Raw genomic sequence first — 26149 nt, 5'->3', positions numbered from 1 at the left:
TAAATAAATATATATATATATATATATATATAGCAAAAACTTTTTTTAGAAATACTTCAAACATAATATGGTTGTAAAAATTTAAATTTAAATTAATTTTAAGCACAAGTTGACAGATAAATATGATAATTGGTAGTATACTTGGTCAATTATAACTATTTAGCATATGAGTTGATTGACATATGACATATAACATATATATGATAGTAAGAAATTTGTCTGTTTTTCAAAAATCTTGAAGAAAAGTTCAAATAAGCGATGTGCTTGAACAGTTATAATAATAGATAAAACTTTTTTCTTTTTTAAGAAGAATATTATTAATAATTAGGCTTAATATAAAAAATTTAACAAAAGAGAGCTCCAAATCTTATATAGGTTGGCATGTTACCATTTTTAGCTCACTTTCTATTCATTTACTCACTCATTTAAAAAAAAAAAATCTTCAAAATGATTTCAATTAAATCAAACTTTGCCACCACTAACATATGAAATCAAATCCATAAATATAAATATATTTTATAATTTATTGAATACATGTTAAAATGTTTCATTCAACGAAAACTTATTAGGAGGATAATTTCCAACATGTTTGGTTCAAACTTACTAAGAGGGTAATTTGCGACATGTTTCTCTTAATTTAAGGTAAAGAGGGTAACATTTATATAAAGGTAAGGTCCAGAGGGATAAAATCGTAAATTTAAATTAGTTTACTTTTCAAGCAAATGTTTCAGCAACATAATAGCTTCAAACAATAAGAATTAAATCCTTCAAATGATCCAATTACGTAAGTACATAAAAAATGTGAATGTTAACTTAAACATAGTTCAAATGATCGAAGTACGTGCCGAGCTAAAAAAGAAAAAGTAAAAATAGACTAAATTACCGTTAACAATGGCCTCCGAGTGTATGAACCATCCATTAAAAAAATGTCAGAGAACACAACTAAAAAAAAAAAAAAAAAAAAAAAAAAAAAAAAAAAACTATGCAAATAAAGAATGACTTGAGAAAGGTGCAAGTCCCTGTGATTATCATTTCTTCATAAAATAATTATTTAAAGAAAAACTACAATATTTCCTTCCAAAAAGAAGGTTCTATAAGAAATCCATCCATGATTTTCAACGGTTCTTTCATTTGTTAAAGTACTCTAACAAAGGCCAATACTATCATGAAGACAAATTTGAAGTTGTCAGCCCAACAAAAAAGTAACAGGCTAGACACCATTGTATATCTTCCTCAACAACAAATGCTAATGAAGGCAACGCAAACTGGGTTTAACCAGGGGGCTTTCCAAAAATATTAGGCTTGGAAGTGTGTGAGCAAAATACCTCCATTAAGCAAATCAAAAAAATACTCCTGTGGAGTTGAAGAGAAGAAAAGGACGTGCATTATGACCTTTTCAATGTGGGAAGTAAACAATCGTACACCCGTTCCATGCGCCACGTAATTCTGAGTTTATCTCGTGTTGGAAGACCAGGCTTCCCTAGATCCAGAATATCCTGCCTCAAACTGTTTACAAGGTTAGATTACAGCTTTAATGTAAATGCACTATATAATTGTATGGATTAACCCAAGAACTAAATTTAATGTTTGTGCAAGTAACTGTTCAATATAGTGAAGAGCATACAGTGAATGTAATCTTGAGATGTTATTTATCTCAAAATGTAATAAGGCTTCTGGTAAAATCACGCGCAGGGTTTGGGGAACTCAAATTTCAATACACCACAAAAAGTAGAACGACGAAGTGGGGGCTGATAAAGAATGAGTACAAGAGAGGAGATGATAATGATGGCCAGTGGTCAAAGGATTCCTTGTTTCAAAGAGGATATTTGTTTTTTTTATTTTTTTTAAAACCAAGCTTCCGACTAGAAAAATGAAAGAATACAAGGGTACACAAAAAGGAAATCCACGAAGGGAGAGCCAAGTAACAAACTACAAAAAGGGGCTTCAAAGAGGATATTTGTTTTCTATTTCATGTACGCTCATGCCTGATGTGTCTGTTTTATAAGATAACCCGACAATGTTTGACGTTTGATAGAATTATATCAATTCGCTCATCCTCTAAACTTATCTCGACTAAATTACTTTGATTTGATCCCTTCTTTTGTTAAGCATGTTAAGAGTTTTGACACTGTGTAGTTCTTCTCATGTAAATCGATTTTCCTTCATTTAATCTCAACTCCTATCTTTTATAACATCATCACCTAAAGGTTCCAAAGATATAAAGTTCCTGACTTCATAATGGCTCATGGGAATATGACTTATATAGATCTATGAAAGACATTTTCCCCAAGATCTGTTCATGGAGTGGCCGCAAGGAGATTATCACTCAAAAGTACCAAAAAGTGAAAATCGCACTGCTACTCTTCCTACTGTCGAAATCTAAAGCAAACACAGGATATTCTATAGTGCACTTAACAGCTGTGAGGGAAGCATACATTATGTAAGTTTTGATCAGAGTCCATGGTTACTAAAGAAGGCGATAAGAAAAGCTAGTCTTGGTGGGTGGGGGGTTGATAGGTAGCATTTTTCTTCTAGAACTTATCGTAAGATAAAAAAAAAAAATACAAAAAAAAAAAAAAAGTGACTCCTGAAATGGCATATTGGTTAACGTTCATTGCAAATTTATCTGTCAGAGTATCCTCCTGATTGATTAGAAAATAGAGCAGAACTCCAAGGTTGTACTTGGTAAACGAAGTTGTGAGTAAATACTCACTGACATCCCTATAATTTTCAATTCAAAGGATGGGGCGTCCTGATGTATATGATGTTTTGAGGGCCATGTTACGATTGTTTTAACCCCTTCTTACTTGTAGATTGTTTTTCCTTTCAAATATATACCCGGTTTCACACAGAAGAGGATTTGTATGAGAAAATGAATGAAAAACGTAAATATTGATGAAAAGCAACTCCTAATGACCTAGAAATTGTCAAATGTTTTCATGTCAATTCCTGACGAAAATGATGGCGCATTTGACAAAAGAGTCGAGCAAACAATTTATCTGTATATAATGCAGATGCCATCTCTCTATATCTGGAACACATGCTGGTTGGAAAGTATTGCCTAGAAAGAAAGAAAGAAGAAAAGCTGAACTAAAACTTACTATAGCCATTCACCGGTTGCTTTGGCATGCTTCTCGGAAGCATGGTACAGCCGACCCAAACTATACAACAGTAACCCAAACCTACATTCAGCATCTTTTACCTGCAAATATTGAAAAATGGAAACATTCTCATTCTGCTCTCAAGATATTCAATAAAGCAACGTGAAGAAAGACAATTCCTTCTCTCGTATATTGTGTTTGCCTTTTAGGGATGTAGAAATATCTATGTTTGAGACTCAGGTAGCTAATCAATAATCCTTTTTCGTATGAGGAAATAAGCTTTCACTGAGAACAAATGAAAGACTACAAAAGGCCATACAAAAAACCAGCCCAACAAGTCCAACTGCCCCCAGCCCCAAAAAAAAAAACTACACAAAAAGGGAGTCCAATTTAAAACAAACAACCAAGCCAAGAGAATAGTTACAAAAAGTCTTAGTCACTAACGGCCACAGAGAGATGTTTAACCCAACAAGGACCACGCCTTATCCCATATTTTCTCAAGCTCTTTAAAAAAATTCCTGTTTCTCTTCTGAGCATGTGTTCACACATCTCTCTAGGCTTCCAAAAGGATACAGTTCAGTTTTTTCTCTACTTTTGTTTGATTAGGACCAATTGGAAGTTCTAATTTAATACCCCTTAATTGAAGGTTGACTTAGACAACTAGTCCACTCTCCTTTTCTTTTACGTTCTCTTTTCTAACAAATGTAACTTCTATAGCAAATAAATAAGTAAAAACTTCTGGCTTACTATACTAGGATTAATTATTTCATAATGTTTACATTCACATGCTGATCTGCAAAAAAAACATGATTTTTTATAGGAAACAAAATGTGTACAAACAGAGAAGAAACATGTTTGAGAAGCCAACAAGTAGATTGAGCTCCTTACACGTCCTTGGTCAACAAAACTCTGGTATTGCATAATTGCTTTCTCCACCTCCACGACAAGGAGTCTTCTCTGAAGCCGAGCAGCTCTTCCCTTCCCTTCAGCTCTAGTATCCTAAATGTCATAATCAGTAAGTAAACTGACTTTGTCTCCTTTTTCCAAAAAATTTACATAGAGTGATATTAGCCAATTGTTGGTCAGAAGATTAGGGTTAATTTGTAACATCAACTGAAAAATAATGAGGTTTGAGTTGAGGAACAGAAGAAGACTGCAAGAAATCTCTATCACCATTCTCCCTAGGGGCTGATTAATCAGGTAAAAGAAAATAGGCTTGCTACTTTTCATTGAAGCCTCGTGAAATAAATATCCAAAAAAAGAACGAATGAAAGAGAGAAATAGAGTATGAATGAATGCAAGGTGTTCTTATGGACTGTGGGCTTGGGGGTTTGGATACTTCGACCAAGTTTAAGGGAAATCCGGGAAAGTCGATGGCCACTGGGATAGAGAGCACTCCCCACTCAACTTCATGACCACACAATTGATGAAGGTATCAGCACTCAACTGCAGCTGTCCTACTCTAACGTCTTTCAGGAAGACAAAATCTAATTTGATAAAGGAACTCGGAAAAAAGTAGAAATAAGAACAACATCACACTTGAATTTAACGTTAAAAGATGTGAACCAAACTAGCTTTTAGTCCACTTACCTGTTTATACCAAGCACGCAAAAGCATCAGCAAAAGAAGTGAGAGAAAAAATGCTGGCAATGCAGCTAGAACAGCGAAATTGATTTCATTTGCCTTGAGAATCTGGTCAAGCTCAAGCATTGCCCTATTTAAAAGCCATCATAATATGAAACCATTGCCATGAAACCAAAAAGGAAGATGAAGCTATGTAATGATTGTTCACCAAAAATGGTAACTTTCTGAAACTTACGTCTCAATATCCAATTTTAGCTTCTGCACCTGCATCGACACAGAGAAAACTATCAAGTATAGTGTACCTGTCGTATGGAGATAATAATTGAACATGTAATAACCTGGATAAGCAAAGCACGGGCCAGCTCTCCACTAAGAAGATTTTGAATGGGATGCATCAGTTCTTTCTCATACCTAAAGTAGATGAAACAATGAATATCTATCATCGAAGAAAAGCATTCATTAGATCAACCTTTACAAATGGATATTAGATTATTGCAATGTTTTTTTTCCCAAGAAAACATGATTTCAAAAATCACAAAAATATAAGAATATTTATGAAATTAAAGCTCTGCTAGGAAGCAAAAAATTAAAAAGAAAAAAATCCTAAAACACTAAGGTTCCTTGTAGAATTTCTGCAATTATGTTTGTGTATTTCTAGCAAAGCATTCCACATAACATTTCTAATCTTATTTAGCAAAGGACTTGCCGTTCCCAATATATAGGTTCCACAAACAACCTGTACATGCATTCCTTTACCAATATAAGAACAGCCAAGCTAACCCCAAACAACCTAACTATCTTCCACCAAATTTGCAGAGAGATAAAACAGGGAAAAGAAAGATGTCTAATGTCAAATAACATTTGAACCCCACATGAAGAGAGCATAAAGTAGGAGGAAACATGCATGTTGCTAAATATTGACCAAGCTGTCGGTGTAAACTTCAATATAAGAGCCAACAGAAGTGTCACAGTGTGATTGAAGAACTCATTAGAAACCCAAGAGCAGAAAGTTGAATTTGTGACATAATATGAAGAATAACACACTAGTCGATGGTCACATCAACATGACATCTAGAGATGTCCATTTAATCCACGGGACTGAGGATTCCCCGATTAAACAAGAATGGGGAGGGAGGGGAGAGAAATTTTTTCGCGTTTGCTAATAGGGGCCGAGGGCAAGGAATACATTCCCCGTCCCAGACTCTGGCCCCGCCCCAATCCCTACAAAAATAAATGAGGAATTTTGCGGGGATGTGGAGTAAAATAAGAGGTGGGAGCGAGGATGAGGAAGGCTTTCTCGTCCCTGTCCCACCCCGTGGACATCTCTAATGACATAAGTACTAAATTGTCAATGCACTGAATCATTCCTCATTCCCACCACCTATTTCATTTCTCATCCCCGCGAAACTCCCCATTATTTTTGTGGGATTCGGGGCAGAGATTCCCTTCGGAGAATTGGTAGGAATTGGGCCCCATGGGGAACTTTTGCCCATTTATTATTCTTTTTTTAAAAAAATAGCAATTTAAAAGAAACTTTTTAAAGTATACTTTTCATTTTTCAATATAAACTATTGATTGGTGTTGATTCGCTATGATATTGGAAATTGGAAATTAGAGTTGAACCACCTTGCTGTAAATTATTATTTGTTGATAAAATCATTTCACCTACAAGAGTAGTAAAATATATAAAATTAATCGACACCTAAATTATAAGGAAAAATTTTGTTAATATGATTTTCGAATCTAAGAAAAACAACATCAAAAAAATAGTGATTGGTTTTCTTTTCCAAGTAATAAATTAATAGTTGAATCAACAATAATAGCGATAAATGCGACCAAAACAAAATAGCTCAAGTGACAAATAAATTAATCCAATTTGCACAACAAAAACTAATCCAAATGTCAAAAACAGTTCTTATTACAAAAATCAAACAAATGGAAGCAAGATCTTAAACCATTGAAACTTGAAAGACATAAAACTCATTGGAACTTCGAATAGAATTTTGAAAGTTTGCTCCCTCTTTGGAAATATATGGAACTTGGAAGTGGAATTTAGAAAGTCTCTCCTTGAAAATATACCTATATTTATATTATCCAGGGCGGGGATGGAGACAGGGCAGGTCTGGGAGTTGTGTGGGGAGGGGGACGGGGATTATATTTCTCATCCGTCCCCAATTATCTAACGGGGAGAAATCTCTCCCCATTCCCTCCTCCATTACCCATCTAAACAGGGAATACCTTCCCCAACGGGGCCCCAACCCCGCGAGTTAAATGGATATCTATAGCATTTGTTATGGAACCAAAGAAAAACACGATCTAAAGAAGATGCAATAACACTGTTTATGGGAAATGTCAGCCTTCCTCAGTTTTTAACAACAAATTCATGCACCCTGCAAAGTTCAACAGTAGATAAAACTACAAACAAGATATGGGGAATAACCTGGCCATAACTATTGCAAGCATTTCTTGATCTGATGCATCATCTGGAAACTTCTGGCCTTTCGTGTGTTCACTGAAAGCAAGTAACATTCTGGAAAGAAGAGGATGATTATTTAATATCTTTTGCATATTCATCCAAAAAAAAAAAAAAAAAACATATGGATATTGCTGTAAAATTTAGAATTTCTTTCAAAATAGTTTTGCTTTCCACAATTAAATACCGTGAAACCTGTTTCTGAGAACTATTTTCTCAAAATTCTTATTAATGTTTTGTTTTGTTTAATGTGTTCTCACAAATTACCATTTCGTAGAACAAAGGAATTTGCTCTTTCGTCCAAAATTATGGGTTTATGAATAGTAGAATCAATATCCACAGTAACATTGATAGTAGATCACGTTGCAAGAGTAATGTATATTACTCTGTTTTCTTATTATACAATAGAGAAGAGCATAGGTCTATTTATAATAGAACTAATTTTCTAGAGAAAATGAAACATTACAGAAAAGAAAACAATACAAAATAGGCTAATTCCCTTATTGGATAGGATTACACCTATACTTCTCAAATTAAGGTTATTCCTTTGACCAATCACAAATCTTTAAAGCAGTAGGGAAATAAGGACTGAAAACAGCTAAACTAACAATTTTCCAAGACAAATTCTTAAACTTTATCAATTATTAGTCTAAGAAAAAGTCAATGCGAGAAAGAAAATATCATGTGGAAAGAACGGAAGTTAACTAAAAGTCATCAACCTCCATCATATTGACACAGGTCAAACTCATCCCAAATGGGTTAGTGACCAGAGAGGTTTAGGTATTTCCTTTGTATTTTGTAATCTTCTCAGCATTTCAATCAAAGTACATAAATATATTAATTAATTAATTAAAATAAAGAAAAACTAGAGGGATTGTTTGAAAATTGGCTTTAATAATGGCTGTGTTCTGTAGAACAAATTTCTTTTGAAGAATTTGGAATTACTTAATGAAATAAAGTCTAAGGGTTCACGTTAGTTAACGAGGAGAGTTCTTCGTGGATTCTTATGTTGCTCTACTTTGGCTTTGGTGGAGTTTGGAGGCAAGCTTTTTCATTTGGATCTTGTTTTACAACACAACAAAATAAATGACCTATTTTTCAGGAAAACAAAAATGAAATTGTTACTCCTCCTAAAATCACAAATCTGTAAATAGTGATTTCTATTTAACAATATTAACCATTACAAGTCATTCAATCACAAAATATAAAAACATTTTGAAAATAAAACAGAAAGCTGTTTTTAAAACAATTTTCTAAAATGTCACTAGTTTTCTGATTGGAGATAGAAATAAATTATGCAAGATCGACATTTCTCATTTCCAGCAATAAACTGGAGCTCAAAGAAAATTACGGTCCATGAAAGACAATCACCTGTGCAGTGAGTTGACAGTTAATTGAACCTCTTGAACCTCCATGACACCTTTATGCCTCTTTCTAAATGTATCAAAAAGTTCGTCTCTAATTGAAATAAGCTGCAAAATAGGGAGTTAGAATACCAATTCAATAAAGTATCTGAATGTGAGTCATTGGAAATCAATCATTATTAAGTTACATTAATGGAGAACATTGATGAACCCTGGCATGGACATCAAGCCAATTTATAGGTGCTACCATAACTAACTAATCACTTACAATAAACTAGGCAAGAACTTCAAGAAGCCACTCCATCACCAAGTTTGGTATACACACAAACAAACCAGAGGTCTTTAACAAAAGACACCATCCTCTCCAGTCAATAGGACACCGGAGAATAAATTATCAATATTTTCTTCGTCTCTTAGGCATAAGCTACACACCGAGGGAGAAAGACACCAATAGCAAACTTCCCACCCCCCCCCCCCCCCCAATAGTTAAATAAAAAAAAAAAAAGAAAAACAGCCTCCAATCTAACAAAATAAAACGAAGTGAATAATTACATTAAACATCACTTTCTTTGGCCATTAGAAGCTTTGGTGAAAGAAAGTTGCACTGATTAATCTAGCTCAATCTACAAAGTTGAATTGGCACGATACCCTCAGTAAAATCTACCCAAAGCTTCATCTGAGATCTAATCACTCAAGTTCTAAGAAGTTTGTGGATAGTGGGATTCTCTAAGATAAACCTAAGAAACGCAAGCAATCATACATGATAGTCTTACAAACTGCCACTTCCCAGTTGTTGGTTCATAACCTCTAAGTAGTTTTTTTTTTTTTTTTTTTCTAGGAAACAAAACAATTTCAATGATGTAGTGAAACGTAACAAAAGGTTCTATCAAGAGATGATCACAAAAGGCTGTGCCATTCAGATATGAGCGCAGATAAAAACCTCTAGTTTCCAACAAGAAAAAACCTGCCAAACATTTTTTAAAAAAAATGAGAAACAGATTTCATTGAAGCAATGCAATAAACAAAAAGCAAAAACCTGTCAATTCCTAGTCCCTGGTCCACATACTTTTTAATCTAAAAAGGGTGGGCCCCAATATAAGAGTTTGTTGCAAGTCTAAATTATCTTGCTTGCTTTTCATGTTAAATTTCAAAGAGGTACATGTGACTTTTATAATACATGAAGGCTACCTAAATCTCCAAATACTAGGTAACAATAAATCTAATCTAAATAAATCTTAATCATGAATCTAAATAAATGGGTAACAAGAAGTCTAAATAAATCTACAGATTAAATTAGAGAGGTCAACTACTTCCCTCGTTTAATGGGATTACACAAATATTTCTTATATCAAGGTCATTTCTTCAACACTTCACCTCAAACTCCCTCAAGCCGAGTAATAGAGTAAGTAATAGATTCAATCTCAGCTTGGATACTCAAGCTGAGTAATAGAGTGAGTAATAGATATCATTCATTCTCAGCTTAGATACTAACTCATGAAGAGCATTCCTTCAACAAGGTTCACTTCTTGGAAAGATTGAATACACTCCTACAAGCCTCATGAACCTACTCTAGGACACTCTCCAGCGAAGTAATCCTCAAACTAATTCTACAGTCCTACGATTCAATGCACGTGACAAACATTTATCGAATAAAACCAACGAAGCCACAAGCATCAATAAACCTCCCAAGCATTCAATGTTTCTAGTTCTTCAACCCTCATCAGACTTCTCAACTCAACAAGCAACATTAAAGAACCCTGACCGTTCCAAGAAGCCAATAATGATTATCATCATGCCCAAAAAGATCTTAAGCTCTACCTATGGATCCTTTATAATGGACACATACCACCAGCAAGAAGGATCGTTATGCCTAGAAAATTCAGTAAGGAGAGAAAAAAGCACCCTCAATCACTTCCTCGGCCAGCAAACACTCAAACACTCATATTGAGAAATAAAGCATCCCTTCTCACAATTGATAAACAAAAAAGACCCAACGTGACATGAAGAGAGGCTTCAAAGTTATTTAGCATAATAATCAACCATAACTGAAGACCAAACTCGAGAAAAATAAAATACAATGGTAAAAGAAAATAAACAACTGAGCTCCAAATAGCCAATTACGGGAAAACAAATAAAAATAGTAAAAGTAATACCGGTTGTTCTACATGATCCTTGAAAAAACTGACTGCTGAATTATGTGCTTCGTTAAACCAATTCTCAATGTCATTGCTCCCCATTAAGCTACTATGTTGGATTAGCCAAACAGAGCAGACTGAAAGACCAACTGCACCACAAGTATATCTAAGCCAGTGTTGAGTTAGTTTCCTTGGCTTTCGATGTTTAGAAACCTAAAAAAGAAAGACAGGTGCACATCAATACCTCTTAGTATGGAAAGGCATAATACAAAAAGAAGAATCAAAGTATGAGGAAAACACACATAAATGAACACAGCTTAGTGAAGAGTATTCATAAACTATCAAAAATTAATACATCACTGTAGGAAATAGCTCTAAGGTGCTCCAAAACTTCGTTTTCAATACCAACCTGAGGGGGGAGGTTACGGTATTTATATTCGTATATTTGTGCTACACTAAGAATAAAAACTATATTTACTATAACCCGTTAGCTTAAAGCATCGAGTGATAGATTTAACATGGTATCAAAACAAGAGTTTATATTCTCAGACTACTAAATTGTCATTTCTTCTCAATTAATATTGATAACCACACATAGGTTTTCATGTAAATTTCAAGCCCAAAAGTGAAGATAGTGTGATAGTACGACTATAAAATCAAATTTACCAAAAATTCAGTGGGGATTTAACGATTTGTATTACTGTTAATATCTTACAAATTACGTTCTTCATTGTCTTTTCAAATTAATTACTTTAGGCGATCCTTGTACATGTGTCTATAGTATCTGAATGCTGAAGTGACTGGAATAGAATATACTGATTCTCTTGAATCTTTGGTGATTACGCATCTATATAGAAATGTGGGCACTATTGAGTCAAATTTTTACTAAACTGGTAGTAAGAATATTACTATTCCTAGCTTTCATTTGGGTTGACAGGGCAGGTTATGATCAAAGTATTTTTCTTGGCTACAAAATAGTTCAGGGGTAAAAAATCAAATTAGTAATAATAGAAGCATGGAAAATGACATCTTACAAGAATATATATGAAAGAGTCCAACTTGTGAAGGTTCTGATAAAGCAAGTTGATAGCATCGCCAATTTCACAACTTGTCCACTGAGATCCTTCCTTGTTCACATCTGGTAATTTTTCAAATAGAGGAAATGAAAAGCTGCCATCGATTAAATCCATCTGCATAGTCATATACAAAGTAAACATTAGGAACTGAAACGTGAAATTAGAATAATTTCTGCTTCAGCATTTTTAGCAATAAAGTTAACAAATAATCTCAATGTTACTTGATGTGCTGCATGCAGTTGACAAATTGATGCCTCTAAATCGAGAAATAAGCCATTCAATGTAACCAACAATGATGGTAAGAAATTTTGTTGATCATTCACTGCCTCCGCCCCAATTTTGTCAATTTCCATAAAGACCTACAAGAACCAGAAAAGAACAAAATCAAAATAAGCCAACAAGAAAATGAGAGAGAGCTAAGAGACAACATCATTCTAACATTGTCTCAGAAGACTATAAAAAAGTCGAGAGTTTTCCAAATCTGATCTCCAACTAAAGTATCACATGTCCAAGTCAAAAATTTGAGTGTGTGTGTGTGTGTGTGTGTGTGAGAGAGAGAGAGAGAGAGAGTTCAGACTCAGAGGGAGCAACTATCTTTTCAAGGATAAAATAAAACCACAAAAATGATAAGATTTCTTTTGAAAAATGAGTGCCGAAGAGGCCAACCAAACCTGAGCCACAAAAACTGCAAGATGACATCTTAAGTTGCTCAGTATAGTTATTCGGTCAGCTATGTGAAGAGATGCCTCACGAGCAACATGTTGCAAGGAAAAACCATCCCTAAAATTTTGGCGCATTAACTGCGCTGTTCCACTAAAAAAGGCCCTTGGACCTCTCTCACAAATCATAAAGTAAACTTTTTGAGCATTCGTACCCTGAAAATTTCATGAGAACAATGACATAAGCACACACAACCAAGTTTTAACAGAAATAAGAAAGATAACAACCATATGCTTTGCATTAAAAAGTCAATGAGCAAAATGAACTGAAAGGGATTGACAGGCCTCTCATCCAATCATGAGGGAATGACTTTTAACGAAAGGAATTTTTCTTGTAGTTTCTTCTTCATATTCTTTAGATTCCAAACGATTTTGCTCCCAAAAGGTTGATTAGAAGGTCAAAGTGCCCAAATAAGTTCAACTTCTCCTTGAGCATTGCTCACAAAAAGATTGTTACTCAAGATACGTTGCAGGAAAAGATTCCTTTAATGTTTTTCTCCACAAATGTGTTGGAAAAAGAGGAGAAGGTTTCATCAGTGTTCCTGACTGCTCTTAGGGGGACATATTGTTCTCAGTTTTTTGGTATGCTTCGGGTAAACTGAAGTCCCTCTACATTGATCGGACTTTTGTGGAAGATGATAGAAACTTAAAAGGAATTACTGGAGAATGACTAATCAGTCTGCTATGTTGCTGTACCATTGTGATAATCTAATGTTGCATTTTGAAAGAAGGATGTCACTGGGTAATAGGTCTTTTGAGGACACTCAAAAGACACTTATATTGGACCTAAATTTTTTTTCCTGGCATCTTCTATATATGCATAAAATAAATAAATTAAAAACATTAGGTAACAGAAAGACTTGCCTCTGCACGAGATTGCCAGAACTGCAAGTTTTTCCAAATGCTATGTAAATTCAAAAAACAGTGCTCCAAAAGATCGCCCAAGACATCGTACAGTCTAGATGCCTCTGCTGGTTCCCAGCCGGTTACTGTTAAACTGTTTGCAGTTTCCATGAGCCAATTACGATAAGCAGGCTTCTACTTGTCAACAAAACATGTGCATGGCATAAAAAATGGCACTCCATACAATCATCAATTGTCTTCATTTAAATAAAAATAAAATTTATCACATGGTACATACGTCACAACATGCATCAAGTAATGCAAAAATTCGCAACAATCAGTTCAAGCTTAAATACTATAGTAAGTGTAAAGAAAATATAAAGAATGAACTTATTGACCAAATTTCAAATTCTCCAATCGTAACTCTACATGGATACTATATGAATATTATGCTTTAATTCATGGAATCAGTTATTCAAATAGGCTATACGGATATATAAACCTTGGACTCGATTATCCAAATTCTGAATGCAAGTACTTACATTCGTGGAAGAAGACAGATCACAGGTGTATGGTTTGGAACAGAACTCCAAGTTCAAATAATAGTCTTATAAAAAAGCTATTTTAAATAGAAAATGGACAAAAGATATAAGAGTGCCCCCGAGATTCTACTGGGAGTGAAAGAAACCAAAGGGTTTTCACAACAAAGAACGAGCTTTGAGTCTAGTCTACTTAGCTATATCTTGGTGTAAATGTATCTCTTTTCAATTACTATAGCTCGTCTGCTCTTTTGCCTATTGGAGAAGTTTGTTGTAACACCTTTAGATTGAGCCCCCTCGACTCCTCTTTTGTAAATCACATACATCAAAATTGTTCATTAAAAAATACATCATCCTCCAAAATATTGACCAAAATTGTAATGTTTTGAACGATTGAACAAAATGAAAATGGTTGGTCTTGTATGCTCGATAAAATAGAAATATTCGGTCCACTTGGCAGAACATGGTTGACTGAAAGTTTTACCGATTTTCAGTGAAGTTCTGCTATTACTATTGAAACTTCCACTCTTAGTTTCATTGAAATTTCAGAATTAGCATTCTAGCTTGAATGAAGTGCAGTAAATGCCAAAACAGTTGCCAAGTTTGATCTAAATAAAATGGGCAGTGGATTTATAGACAAACTCAAGAAAGCCTGCGGTTCAGCTCGGTAGGAACTTGTGCCATTGTCATTGTGGTGGACATTGTGAGTTTCTCTAAAATTCTTATAACATTATAACCTTAGTCTTTCATGAGAAACTATATTAAGGACATCGATATCCATTTCGACCGGCACAACCAGGTGATAACTCGTGTCATTAAAGATAAAAACAGTTGCAATTACAAACAACGCAACAAGCATAGATTTCAAGGTAAAGATGCTAAGTTTTACAAGCAAAGACGAGGAGTAAAATCAAACAAAACCTCCAATTCTTTTTGCTTTCCCATTGACCAGTTATTCTGCACGCATTGGCAAAATCTAAAAAAAATCAGAAAGGAACAGAAAAAGAGCAGAACCGAGTGAAAGGCGACTTACACAGAAGAGTTTATCGAGTTCAGAGGTAGAGGAAGAGGAAGACCAGTCTTGCGTCTCCTCCGGCGAAGAAAACTCGAAAGCTTCCAAAGAAAATTGGAATCACGAGTTGATGGCAAAAATGCTACAATTTGGTTCCATACACGAAGGGAGTACAATGAAATTGAGGATCTGATACCCTTCTCTTCACTTTCTTCTGGCTTTGCTTCCATTGGAGCTGCACTTCTCTTCAGCGAATTTCTGAGAGGAAGCGAGCACCTTCTGAATTTTCTTGCGAACTTGCAAGTAAAAACTAATTTTACTCTCAATGTCCTTTTCTCTTTGCTCTCTCTCTCCCTCCCTTTTTTCCCGCACGAACTGTCCACTTGGCATTTTGTCTACTAAATATAAGGATCTTAGTAAAATTTCTCCCAAAAAAATAAACCTTAAATTACAACCTAATACATAAATTATTCAACTTTAGAACAAATATAAATTAAATCATTAAACTCAATAAATCCTTAAATTTTCACATTTTTCCAAAATTTTTCACATTTTCAACATTTTAAAATTTACTTATTTACTAAACAAATTAATAGGTTACATTATATTGGACATTTTTAGTAAATCAACTATTTAAAACAAAGTTTTGAAATCTCTACTATAATTTTTAAAATTTAGGATTAAATAGGCAAAAAAAAAAAAACATTTAAAGGCTAAACTTATGATTTAGTCATATAAAATATCGTGAGTTTTTAACAATTACGAGTCAATTTGAACATAATTTAGATGTTAGGGCACGTCGTTAATTAAGAGGTTAAAAGTATGAATTCTAATGTGCGGAGTTTTATTCATACCAATATATATACCTATAATGTGAACTAAAAGGCAATAATAATCCAATCTATTAATTGTCAATTGTCAATGCAATAATAGGTCGTGTTAAAGCAACTAAAACATCTTTTTAGAAGTAGTAATATAACAACCCACCGTTAGCCGATATTGTCCACTTTAACCCGTTATATACCGTTGTCAGCCTGATGGTTATAAAACGAGTATTAGAGGCAGACACCATACACTGGCCCCAAGGAAGGTAGGGTGAATTGTGAGATCTCATATCGATTGAAGAAATGAAACATTTCTTATAAGGGTATAGAAATCTCTCCGTAGTAGACGCATTTTAAAACCATGAGGCTCATAGCGATACGTAACGGGTCAAAACAGGTAGCAGTGAGCTTGGGCTATCTATTCACCTGCAACTTAATATTTTTAAAAATATTTATTTAAAGCTCTCTAAGAAATTATTTGAAGAAGAACGTCCTTCTTACAAGCGTAAATGCACGTGGAAATGAAAAATTAAATTAAGTCAAACAAGTGATGGTCATTGGTGGGTGACTTTCCTTGCTGCTTTTCCAAGCATGCACACAACACTCCCAGAAGAACCTACCAGACTTTGATTCCAGAAAAAGCTCTACAATCAACTCAACTATACATTTTCTTCTGGAACAACAACACTATCCTGCACCTACCTCAACTATTTCATTAGCGGCAAAAGAATCAAATTGCTCATCCATAGAAAAAGAGGATCCTTATATAACTAACCTTCTTCGTCATAATCTTCCTCATCATCTATACTCTTATTCAAATTCGCTAGTTGAATTGGATCGATAACCATCTTTTCCATTTCAGCCACTGACCAACCAGGATACTCGTCGTGTTTCGAGTCAGTCAAGGGCTTTACTGGTGAACCTGTAGAAGCAGCCACTGGAATTGAAGTTGAGTCCCCATCTTCGTCCAAGTTTACGTTCAAGTCGAAGTTTCGGACTGATGGTTCTACAGCTTTGTCAATAGGAATATTGTCGTTCTCCATTCGAGCTTCTGCTACACCGTTGTCTGCCACAGTTTTGTCGAGGTTGTCACCAGGATGACTAGGAATTTCCAAATCTTCTTCAAAGTGATCAGAATGTATGGCTGTATCCTTCTCCGAATGCCTACTACTACGCCCACGACCTCTACCTCTGCCTCTACCCCTTCCTCGGCCACTAATGTTGTGACCAGCCTCTGTCTGCAACAGGGGTATACCGCAATGAAATGAGCACAATCTGATAATTGCTATATGGGTTTTGTTTATCCAAAGTACAAGATACATGAATACGTGTTTTGTTTTTCCGAAGTACAAGATACACAAATATGTGTTTTGAAAATAATTCTTACCGTCTTACTCCTTTTGGACTCTTCTTCACTATCATTACCACCATCTTCATCTTCAACTTTCCTGGACCAAAAAGAAAAAAACCACAAATACTATCAAAGATGAATACCTCATATATCACTACACCCAACTAGAGAGACATTTATTTTCCAAACCTTCGTTTCGAAATACAACGGTCCTCCGCAGCATCAGAGGCACCTAAATCAGGGACCTTGCCAACAACATCCCTCAAGAAATCAAAAACATTAAACGTCTGTATGCATTGTTTTCTGTCAATTCAATAAATGTGTGAGAAAGTAATGTGGTAGGCAACAGCAGAGGTAAAACTATAAAATTTAACTATTTTTTCCTTCATGGCACTTAGACTGAGACGAAATAAAAGAAGAAACTCATTTCATTTTTCTCAACAATAAGACTAGATCAATAGTTGGAGGCTGGAGCCTAGAGGCTTGAAAGAACCGTAAATGGCTTTCTATTGAACATCAATATAGCATAATCGAGAAGTGGTAGACTGATAGTTGAGTTAAGTACGTCCTATTTACAAAATCTCGGAATGTCCAAAATTCAATAATTGAGAGTTTACTAACAAGTGCAAAGAGTTCATTGTCTTGGCCCCCTTCTTCAGAGTAATCTCATATGTCCTGTCACATAAATCTTGTAAAAATAGTTCCAGAGCTTTTGCTGCAAAAACAACAGAATAATCAACATACTAGAGCACATTCTAGAAACAACATTTTGGAGAAGAAACAAAAACAACCCAGCCCCCAATTGTGTATGTTTATGATAGGAAGGGTAATTAGGGAGATTGAACTGCTTTCAATTAGTAGCTTGGCATGAAGAATATATGGGAGGAGATCATGCAAAGACATCATTATCTTTTTGGGTAAGGACCAATCGTGAGAAGAGTTTTCAGCCCTCTCAAACGGCTTGATATCCTGTATGGTGATCTACACCAATTTTCTTATTTCACATTTGAATATATTCTAGAATACCTAGCATAATCCTAAGCAAGTAACAATCTCCAACTAGGGAATTATCACATTATTTGGTAGTTGGTACTTACAGACTAAAAGTGGGACTGCCATAGCAATCTTCCCTACGTCTTCATCAGCCTGCATAATCTTCTTAATCCGAGCCTGTAAATGTTACAGAATACTCAGGTTATCAATGCTATAGAGGGACGACCAGCAAGCAGTCGCTGAGATATAGAGTAGACAACTATTTTGTTGATATATCAAAAATCAAATAAGACAGAGAGTTCCAACTTCAACACAAAATCAAGAGACACCCTGAAGAACCATCACAAATCCACAGACAAGGATCATTCTGCATAAGGAACACAAAAAAACTCACTGGACGCGACAGGAAAAATGAATAGAAATTATTTGTATTGACTTTCATAATCAAAGATCACAACAAGGTTCAAATAGTTAAAGAATAAAAAACAACCATGAAGCTAATTCAAATGTGATAAAAGAACACATCTGACTGTCGAGACCATAAATCAACTAATGTGTTGGCGTGATGCTACATTGGCATGGAACTTGGTGTCTCACAAGGAGAGTGAAAACTAACCAAACAGATGCACAAAAATTCTTTAGGTAGTGCAAATCAAGCGTGTTTGTGTGTCGCTTATTTTTCCGAGAAGGGATGTTAGGATTGGACCCTGATCCTTCCAGCAGGGTTCCCTGTCATTCCTATGTTCACATTTTATCTTTCCTCCTGCTTTGACGGCTGCTCTTGAGGCTTCAGTTGTTTTCTTTTCTTTTTTTTTTTTTTTTTTTTTCCTTTTATGGAAAGCTAAAATTCCAAATATGATTAAGGTGGGAGAGTTAATTTCTTGGATCATGTTCAAAGATATTTCCATTCATTTTGCTCCTGTAATGGTCATTCTCTGCAGGAGGCAGGAGTTTCTGAATCCTTCATTACGGGGTTTTCTGTTCACAAGCTACCTTTAGGATCATAGGAGGCACTCAATAACAAGTTTTGTCACTTGTTCAAAAAATTGTTCAAACAAACACTTCCAAACATCTTGTCAAGTTAAGGGTTATTTGAAAAAACAACGATCTCAAAGATTCTGAAAAGATAAATGAATAAGCAAATAACACCATAAAGTCAAGCTGTAAAAAACCTATATGGTACATCTTCCATAGGCATAATTCCTCCAAGAAACTATGCCCGTTTTGCAATAGATTTTATGGAGAAATTTCACATTCAAGTTGTTCTCCGTGTTCATTACCTTCAATAAAACTATTTCTCAAAGCAACAAACGCATTAAAGCGACGCCACTGTACATATTTTGACTACTGGAACAGTGCGTAGAGTAAAATGTTTAAGTGGCATCATCTTTAGGAGAAAAAAAAAATAATAAATAAGCAAAACTGCTTCCATCACATATGAGACATGATGACCTAATTAACACTTCATCCTCAACAAGAGAACATACAATAACATGTCGGAACAAAAAGTCGAAATCCCAACCCCACCATGGCCGAAAATGGAAACTGTAGCTACCATACATTTCGACGGCCCAATTATAAAGACAATACACAAACAGTGGCACTCAAGACAAATAATCAAATCAGTATGAGATAAATAGCGCGAAAAAATAAAAAAGAAAGACAGTCGGAAAAAGCAACAGAAAAAGAGAGCTCACAGCTGGAAAACGGGTATCGAGCTTCTTCTTCATGATGTTGAAGAACTTCAAGAACCAAAACGCCACTGGAAGATAGGAAAGAACGACAAAAGGAACACAAAAATGAGTAGAATGCGAGGAAGGTTAGTGGAACCCTACAAAGCGCGGAGGAGGAGAAGAAGAAAAAGAAACCCTAGCCTCGGAAGCAAAGAAACACGACACCTTAGCCAGCAAGAGAGACGCACGGCAGCGCCACAGCCAGAGCTCTGAGGTTGAAACAGGGAAGCAAAGCGAAAACTGACGAGGGAAAAAACACACAATTTTTGTGCTCTGAGCGGGTAAATTTTTTCCTTCTATAATATGAATAAATAAATATTTAAATCTCTTTAATATGTTTAATTTTAATTTTATTATATTTTGGTGTCAGGACTCTCCAGACAATATTATTAACATAAATTTGGACTTATATTTTTAGATGACTTTATATCCTATAGGCTGCCAAATAATTGGTCACTAAAATTTTAAAATATAATTTATATTCATAGACACCCTCTATATCTATATCTATATCTATATCTATATCTATATTTATATATATATAGGAAAAAAAATATTTGAAAAAATCAAATCTCCATAAAAAAAATAAATGATTTATTTTAGACGAGAGTTGAAATAGGATATGGGTCAATCCCACTGGGTCTCATGTACATCTGTAGATGTATTATTCTCCACTCTGAGTTAATGATTTTTGTTTACTAGTTTCGCCGATGATGTTATTAGGAAGAGATAAATTGAAATGGGATTGAAATCATAAAGAAATTGATGTTTTTTTAATGAAGGATCGTGACTTTGAGTCGAGTTTTTTTAACCATATGGCAAAATTTTGAAGTCTAACGATTTTTTATTATTATTATTTATTAAGGTTGGAGACTGAAATAAGAGCAAAACAAAATTAAACAAATAAGAAGGTATGATACGGGTAGTATTGGTCCATCAAAATTTTTCCTTTTTAAATTCGAGAGTGAGAGAGATATGAACTTGAAACTCGTAAATCTATTTAACATGAAAACGTTAAAAATTTCATTAGACAACCAGAAAATGTTTATATGACAGTGATAAGCGAGATTCTTTAATCACACGAAAAATATATAGCTATCAAATATGACATTTATTGCATCATTAAAAAATTATATTAAAATTAAGCGTATAGAAATATAATAAATTAAATATTTATAAATGATTTATATATTCATTATTTAATATATAATTTGATGTGTATTCTAATTTTATTTTTGTCTTTCATTTTTTTATTTATATTTGCTTTATCTCAAATTTCATATTACAGTTTTATATTTCTTAAAAAATAAAACATTTGAATTTTTAATAAAATGTAAAAAATAAAACCATCTGAGTTTGGTTAACTAAACAATCTTATTTATTAATTCACACATATTGAACGTTTCATATATGAACTTTGTATGATTTTAGCTTATGAATAAATATAAATTTATAAAATAATTAAAATAAATATTTAACCGTTAAATTAACTCGAAGGTTAATTAACCTTTGAGTCGTAAGAGCGGGTAAAATTTTGAGCTGGTAAAATTTTGTAGAAGTCAACCAAGTTGTAGCAATGAGGAAAGGAGTCAAAACACCCGCCAATACAAAAAGTTCTTCCCTCCAGCTGCCTTGTTGCCCGCTTTGATAACATGCCACGTGAACCTTCCACGATCTGCTGCTGCCGATTTTACTGCTTCCACGCGCCTCAACGAATCCAAGAGAGCCACGTGTAAAATGGTCGACGACGCTTGATTGACACACTCGGAGTTAATGGAACAGTTGCATTAAATAAAAGGGACAAAATAGTAAATAAGAATGAAACAAACACGAACCATCATAACTTTTAGCTCACGTACAGCTTCACAATTCACACACAGTCTCTCTCCTCTTCTTTCTCTCTCTCTCTCTTCTAAAGTTTCCACCGGCGCCTGAGTTCACCGCATTATCCGGCCTCCATGGATTCCCCCATCCATGGCGCCTTGAAGCTCTTATTTACGGTATTTTGTATGGTATCTGTGGTTGTTGTGGCGGTTGCATCGCCGGAAAGTTCCGCTTCTAGATCGTCGTCTCCGGCCATGTCCGGCCAGATCAACTCGAATTCCATCCTCGTTGCTCTACTGGATTCTCATTATACGGAGCTGGCGGAATTAGTTGAGAAGGCTATGCTATTGCAGACCCTAGAAGATGCCGTCGGCAACCACAATATAACCATTTTCGCCCCTAAAAATGAAGCTCTGGAGCGCGATCTAGACCCTGAGTTCAAGCGGTTCCTTCTTGAGCCGGGGAACTTGAAGTCGCTCCAGACCTTGTTGATGTTCCATGTGATTCCGACTCGGATCGGATCGAATGATTGGCCGGCTCATTCCAAGTCCGCACGGCAATCCACGCTTTCCAAGCATGTTCTTCATCTTTCCGGCAATCATTCCGGGAAGAAGACCGTCGATCTCGCCAATGTGGTTCATCCGGATGCTATTACCCGACCAGACGGCGTGATTCACGGGATTGAACGATTGCTAATCCCTCAGTCCGTGCAGGACGATTTCAATCGCAGGCGAAATCTTCAGGTTATAAGCGCCGTGAAACCAGAGGGAGCGCCTGAAGTAGATCCGAGAACTCACCGGCTAAAGAAACCGGCTCCACCTGCCGAAGCCGGTTCCCCGCCTGCTCTCCCTATATACGACGCGCTGGCTCCAGGACCTAGTTTGGCTCCGGCTCCGGCGCCAGGACCTGGCGGAGCTCATCGCCACTTCAACGGCGAGAGGCAAGTCAAGGATTTCATCCAAACTCTGCTACACTATGGTGGATACAATGAAATGGCGGACATTCTGGTTAACCTAACATCGCTAGCGACAGAAATGGGGCGACTGGTATCGGAAGGTTATGTGCTCACTGTTCTGGCTCCAAACGATGAAGCCATGGCTAAACTAACTACAGACCAGCTAAGCGAGCCAGGGGCACCGGAGCAGATTATGTACTATCATTTAATACCCGAGTATCAGACGGAGGAGAGTATGTACAACGCTGTTAGGAGGTTCGGGAAGGTGCGATACGACACATTGAGGTTGCCGCATAAAGTGGTGGCTCAAGAGGCCGATGGGTCGGTCAAGTTCGGCAATGGAGATGGATCGGCGTACTTGTTTGATCCTGATATTTACACGGATGGACGGATCTCGGTGCAGGGCATTGACGGGGTATTATTCCCGCCGGAGGAGATTGAGGCCAAGAACGCACCAAAGGCAGTTCAACCCACCAAGGTCGTGGCCAAGCCCCGCAGAGGTAACGATTTTTGTTAAATTTTAAGTGCACTTTTTCCACATTGCTTTGATTAATTCCTCTGATTGGTATAAGTTAACGCATGATTGATGTATGTAGAGCATTCAATTCTAGAAAACCTTTCAAGAAATTCAAAATCATCGATGCCAATTAAGATCATATCCTCGTGATTTCACTCATCGAGATGAAACCACTATTGTCATAATCCATTCTATTAGACGTTTTCATTCCAAACATCGAAGAATGAGCTGATCGTAACCCCTCAGCTAATTGAATAGAATCGATTAGTTAGACATATAGGTGCGTGTGTTAGACTAGATTGGGTGGAGCCTTGATGTGCACTAAAAGTTACTCTTTGCGGTTGCTTCAAAGCATTGTCTCGTGGATTACAAGGAGGTGAAAATGAAACGTGGGGGGTTTCTAGAGACGTCTCCATGGGGATACTTACCTTTGCAGAGAGGAGGGATTAACAAGATTTTGACATATGGCTGTCTTGTTAGGGTTGTTGTGTATGGCCATTCGGGAATCAAATGATAATCTGGAGCAGGGTGGAGAGGTAGTTTCAAAGTTCAGGGCAGTTAAGATTTCTATAGCCCAAGAATTCGGCCAGTGTGAAGTGAGATCATATATCTTTAAGGATGTTAGAAAATGGCTAAATCGTTAATTTTGGTACAGCCAATTGATTTCCTAGGAACTTCACTAAAACTTAATATCTTCTTGCTACAGACTCGAAACAGCCCAAATCCACCGGTTTGCAATGCTAGACTGTACCTTGTGTTCTTGTAATAACCCAAATCCACCGCTAACAGATATTGTCTGCTTTGGCGTCAGTCTCATGATTTTAAAATGCATCTATTTGGGAGAGTTTTCCACATCATATAAGGAATGTTTCGTTGTTTTCTCCAACCACGTGTCTATTAGGGAGAGGTTTCCATACCTTATAAGGAATGTTTCGTTCTCCCTTCCAACCGATGTGAGATCTCACAATCCATCCCCTTGGGGGCCAGTGTCCTCGCTGACACACAACTCGATTTCTGGCTCTTATATCATTTGTAATAGCTCAAACCCACTGCTAACAGATATTGTTTGTTTTGGCCCATTACGTATTGCTGTTAGCCTCACAATTTTAAAACCCGTCCATGGAGTGGTTTCCACACCTTTATAAGGAATGTTTCGTTCTCATCTCCTCTCAAATTGACGTGAGATGTCACATTTCCATAATTTTATCAATCCACAGAAGAAAAAGGAACCAATTGCCAAGTTAGGATTTCATTATGCACTAGCCCCTTGAAGGTAGATTTAGATGTAGTAGAATTTCCTCGTCTATTTGCTGCAATAAAATTTAAGGTAAATATATGTTTTTGTTTAGAATGTTTCGGTATTCTTTCAATGTAGTCCATTTTGTTATATTAGGTTTCAGTTTAGTCTATTGAGTCTATTGTATATCTTCATTTTTATTTATACCTTTTAAATGTTAAAATGGGGTAATGACAAGCTTTCATGGCATGATACTTAGTGAATTGACATAAATTTATAGGAAAAATTCAGTCACTTATGAGAAATAAAAGTCGACCAACCTCTTAGAAATTTTGAAGAACAATAAACATCCCCCAGTTTTTTTTTTTTTTTTCTCTCTAATGGCGCCAATTTAACATTTACCCAGGGATAGGGCATAATTGAAAAACATTAAAACAAGAGGGATGAAATTGAAGCTTTTTAATGGAGTACTTGCCCTAAAATTTGATATTCGTGCACAAGATTGGGTCACCTTTCCTGAATTGATTTTGTTAATTTAATAATACTACTGGATAGTCTGCTTGAACTAAAAATTTCCAAAATGGCAGGGAAACTACTGGAAGTCACTTGCCGGATGTTGAGAACTTTTGGACAGGATTCTTCTTTCACAGCTTGTCACTGAAGCTTGTGATGGTTGATTAAAGCGAAGAAAAAGGTTTGGATTTCCTCCCCTGTCTTTCTTATCGTTCTTATTATTCTCCATCGATTTGGGTCAGAATACATATAGGTTTAGGTTAATGCACGCCCACAGGATCAAAGAATTGTTTCCCATCTCAGTATAGGAAAATAGTTACACGTCAGATTATTAGTTCTTATGGATATTATATTGCAGCACCTCAACTATCCAATGCTTTATTTTATGTCCTTAAGCTTCACATAAAAAATAAAAAACATTTTAATTATTCCGGTTACTTTTTGATTAACCATTGAATACAAATTTAAATACATATTGGAATTTTCATAGGTTTTAAGAGACCATTGGTAGTGTGAGAGGCTGTCGAGCTTGTGTCTTTAGGGACATCTGTTGATAGTGTCCTTTTGTAATTATTAGCTTGATGTTATTCTTTTGGGTTAGAGTCCATTCTCATAGGTAGTTGAGGACACCTTTAGAATGTTTGTGTTTTTTGAATGCCCTTATAAATTCTTTCATTTTTCTACATGGAAGCTCAGTTTCTTACCAAATAAAAAGAAACGAAACAAAAAAGGAATCATATTAAATGGACATATGATGTCCCTATTTTAAGTCTCCTAAATATTTTGTAGAATATAAATGGCACCTATTAGATTATCTTTTTAATGTAAAATTATAAAACTAAATCATATTATTTAGAAGTTTATATATTAATTGAATAAGTACGAAAGTTAATGATTAGGGCTTCCAATGGAAAAATTGCACGAATTCACACCATATTATTGTTAAGACTGTAGATAAGAAATTTACATCTGTTGATGCAGATGGTATCATACGCAGAGGAGGATCTGTAAGGAGGGACAACTCGACTTTGGTGGGCTGCTGGTAGGAGAAAAGGTCGTGGAGTATTTTTTTTATTATTTTTTTTTAAATTCAATGTTTTGGAGTACATAATACAAATCTATTTTGTATACCTTATTCATTGTCCGTGGTGGAAGTGGGATCTGTAAGTTGAGTCTGGCCAAAGATGTATGGGCAGGTAAACTTGCATGCTTCTAATCTGCCCCTGTCAATAATTTGAAATAAAATGTAATGTGGAGTACGAAAAGAAAAATTCTCTGTAATTTCAGTTTTATCAAGTCTCAATAAACCCGAAATTTCATTTGTTTTTATTTCACCAATGAAAATTTATCTCGTCT

General features: G+C 35.5%; 3 protein-coding genes across 8 annotated transcripts; 1 reads left to right on the top strand and 2 right to left on the bottom strand.

Annotated features, from left to right (window-relative positions):
• Nucleotides 1-996: 996 nt before the first annotated feature.
• Nucleotides 997-15218, bottom strand: LOC111777423 (protein DGS1, mitochondrial). Of its 5 annotated transcripts, none has more exons than XM_023657012.2 (15): nucleotides 14868-15217; nucleotides 14756-14791; nucleotides 13317-13449; nucleotides 12405-12608; nucleotides 11955-12092; nucleotides 11692-11847; nucleotides 10676-10870; nucleotides 8530-8630; nucleotides 7126-7215; nucleotides 5024-5096; nucleotides 4921-4949; nucleotides 4692-4815; nucleotides 3990-4100; nucleotides 3102-3202; nucleotides 997-1506 (listed from the first exon to the last, which is right to left on the bottom strand). In XM_023657012.2, the coding sequence occupies exons 1-15, from the start codon at nucleotides 15074-15076 to the stop codon at nucleotides 1386-1388; spliced, it is 1821 nt and encodes a 606-aa protein (XP_023512780.2). In that variant the 5' UTR covers nucleotides 15077-15217; the 3' UTR covers nucleotides 997-1385. The 5 variants fall into 5 exon arrangements, with proteins under 5 accessions (XP_023512780.2, XP_023512782.2, XP_086974542.1 ...); XM_023657014.2 differs by having other exon boundaries at nucleotides 13317-13490; nucleotides 14868-15009; XM_087118416.1 differs by lacking the exon at nucleotides 12405-12608 and having other exon boundaries at nucleotides 14868-15218.
• Nucleotides 15219-16180: 962 nt separating this feature from the next.
• LOC111776972 (uncharacterized) lies at nucleotides 16181-20057 on the bottom strand. 2 transcript variants are annotated; one of them, XM_023656401.2, is made up of 7 exons: nucleotides 19913-20057; nucleotides 19712-19776; nucleotides 18119-18191; nucleotides 17643-17736; nucleotides 17211-17324; nucleotides 17058-17118; nucleotides 16181-16908 (listed from the first exon to the last, which is right to left on the bottom strand). In XM_023656401.2, exons 2-7 carry the CDS (start codon nucleotides 19742-19744, stop codon nucleotides 16441-16443), a joined length of 843 nt encoding a protein of 280 aa, XP_023512169.2. In that variant the 5' UTR covers nucleotides 19745-19776; nucleotides 19913-20057; the 3' UTR covers nucleotides 16181-16440. The 2 variants fall into 2 exon arrangements, with proteins under 2 accessions (XP_023512169.2, XP_086974479.1); XM_087118353.1 differs by lacking the exon at nucleotides 19913-20057 and having other exon boundaries at nucleotides 19712-19897.
• Nucleotides 20058-21581: 1524 nt separating this feature from the next.
• On the top strand, nucleotides 21582-26127 carry LOC111777001 (fasciclin-like arabinogalactan protein 17). Its single transcript, XM_023656435.2, has 3 exons — nucleotides 21582-23026; nucleotides 24868-24974; nucleotides 25775-26127. The coding sequence occupies exons 1-2, from the start codon at nucleotides 21706-21708 to the stop codon at nucleotides 24939-24941; spliced, it is 1395 nt and encodes a 464-aa protein (XP_023512203.2). The 5' UTR covers nucleotides 21582-21705; the 3' UTR covers nucleotides 24942-24974; nucleotides 25775-26127.
• Nucleotides 26128-26149: the final 22 nt, after the last annotated feature.

This window comes from Cucurbita pepo, chromosome 16 (genome assembly GCF_057944985.1).
Source record: "Cucurbita pepo subsp. pepo isolate OVF chromosome 16, ASM5794498v1, whole genome shotgun sequence".
Taxonomy (NCBI): domain Eukaryota; kingdom Viridiplantae; phylum Streptophyta; class Magnoliopsida; order Cucurbitales; family Cucurbitaceae; genus Cucurbita; species Cucurbita pepo.
The sequence above is the reverse complement of the archived record's forward strand: the minus strand, read 5'-3'. Positions and strand labels throughout refer to the sequence as shown.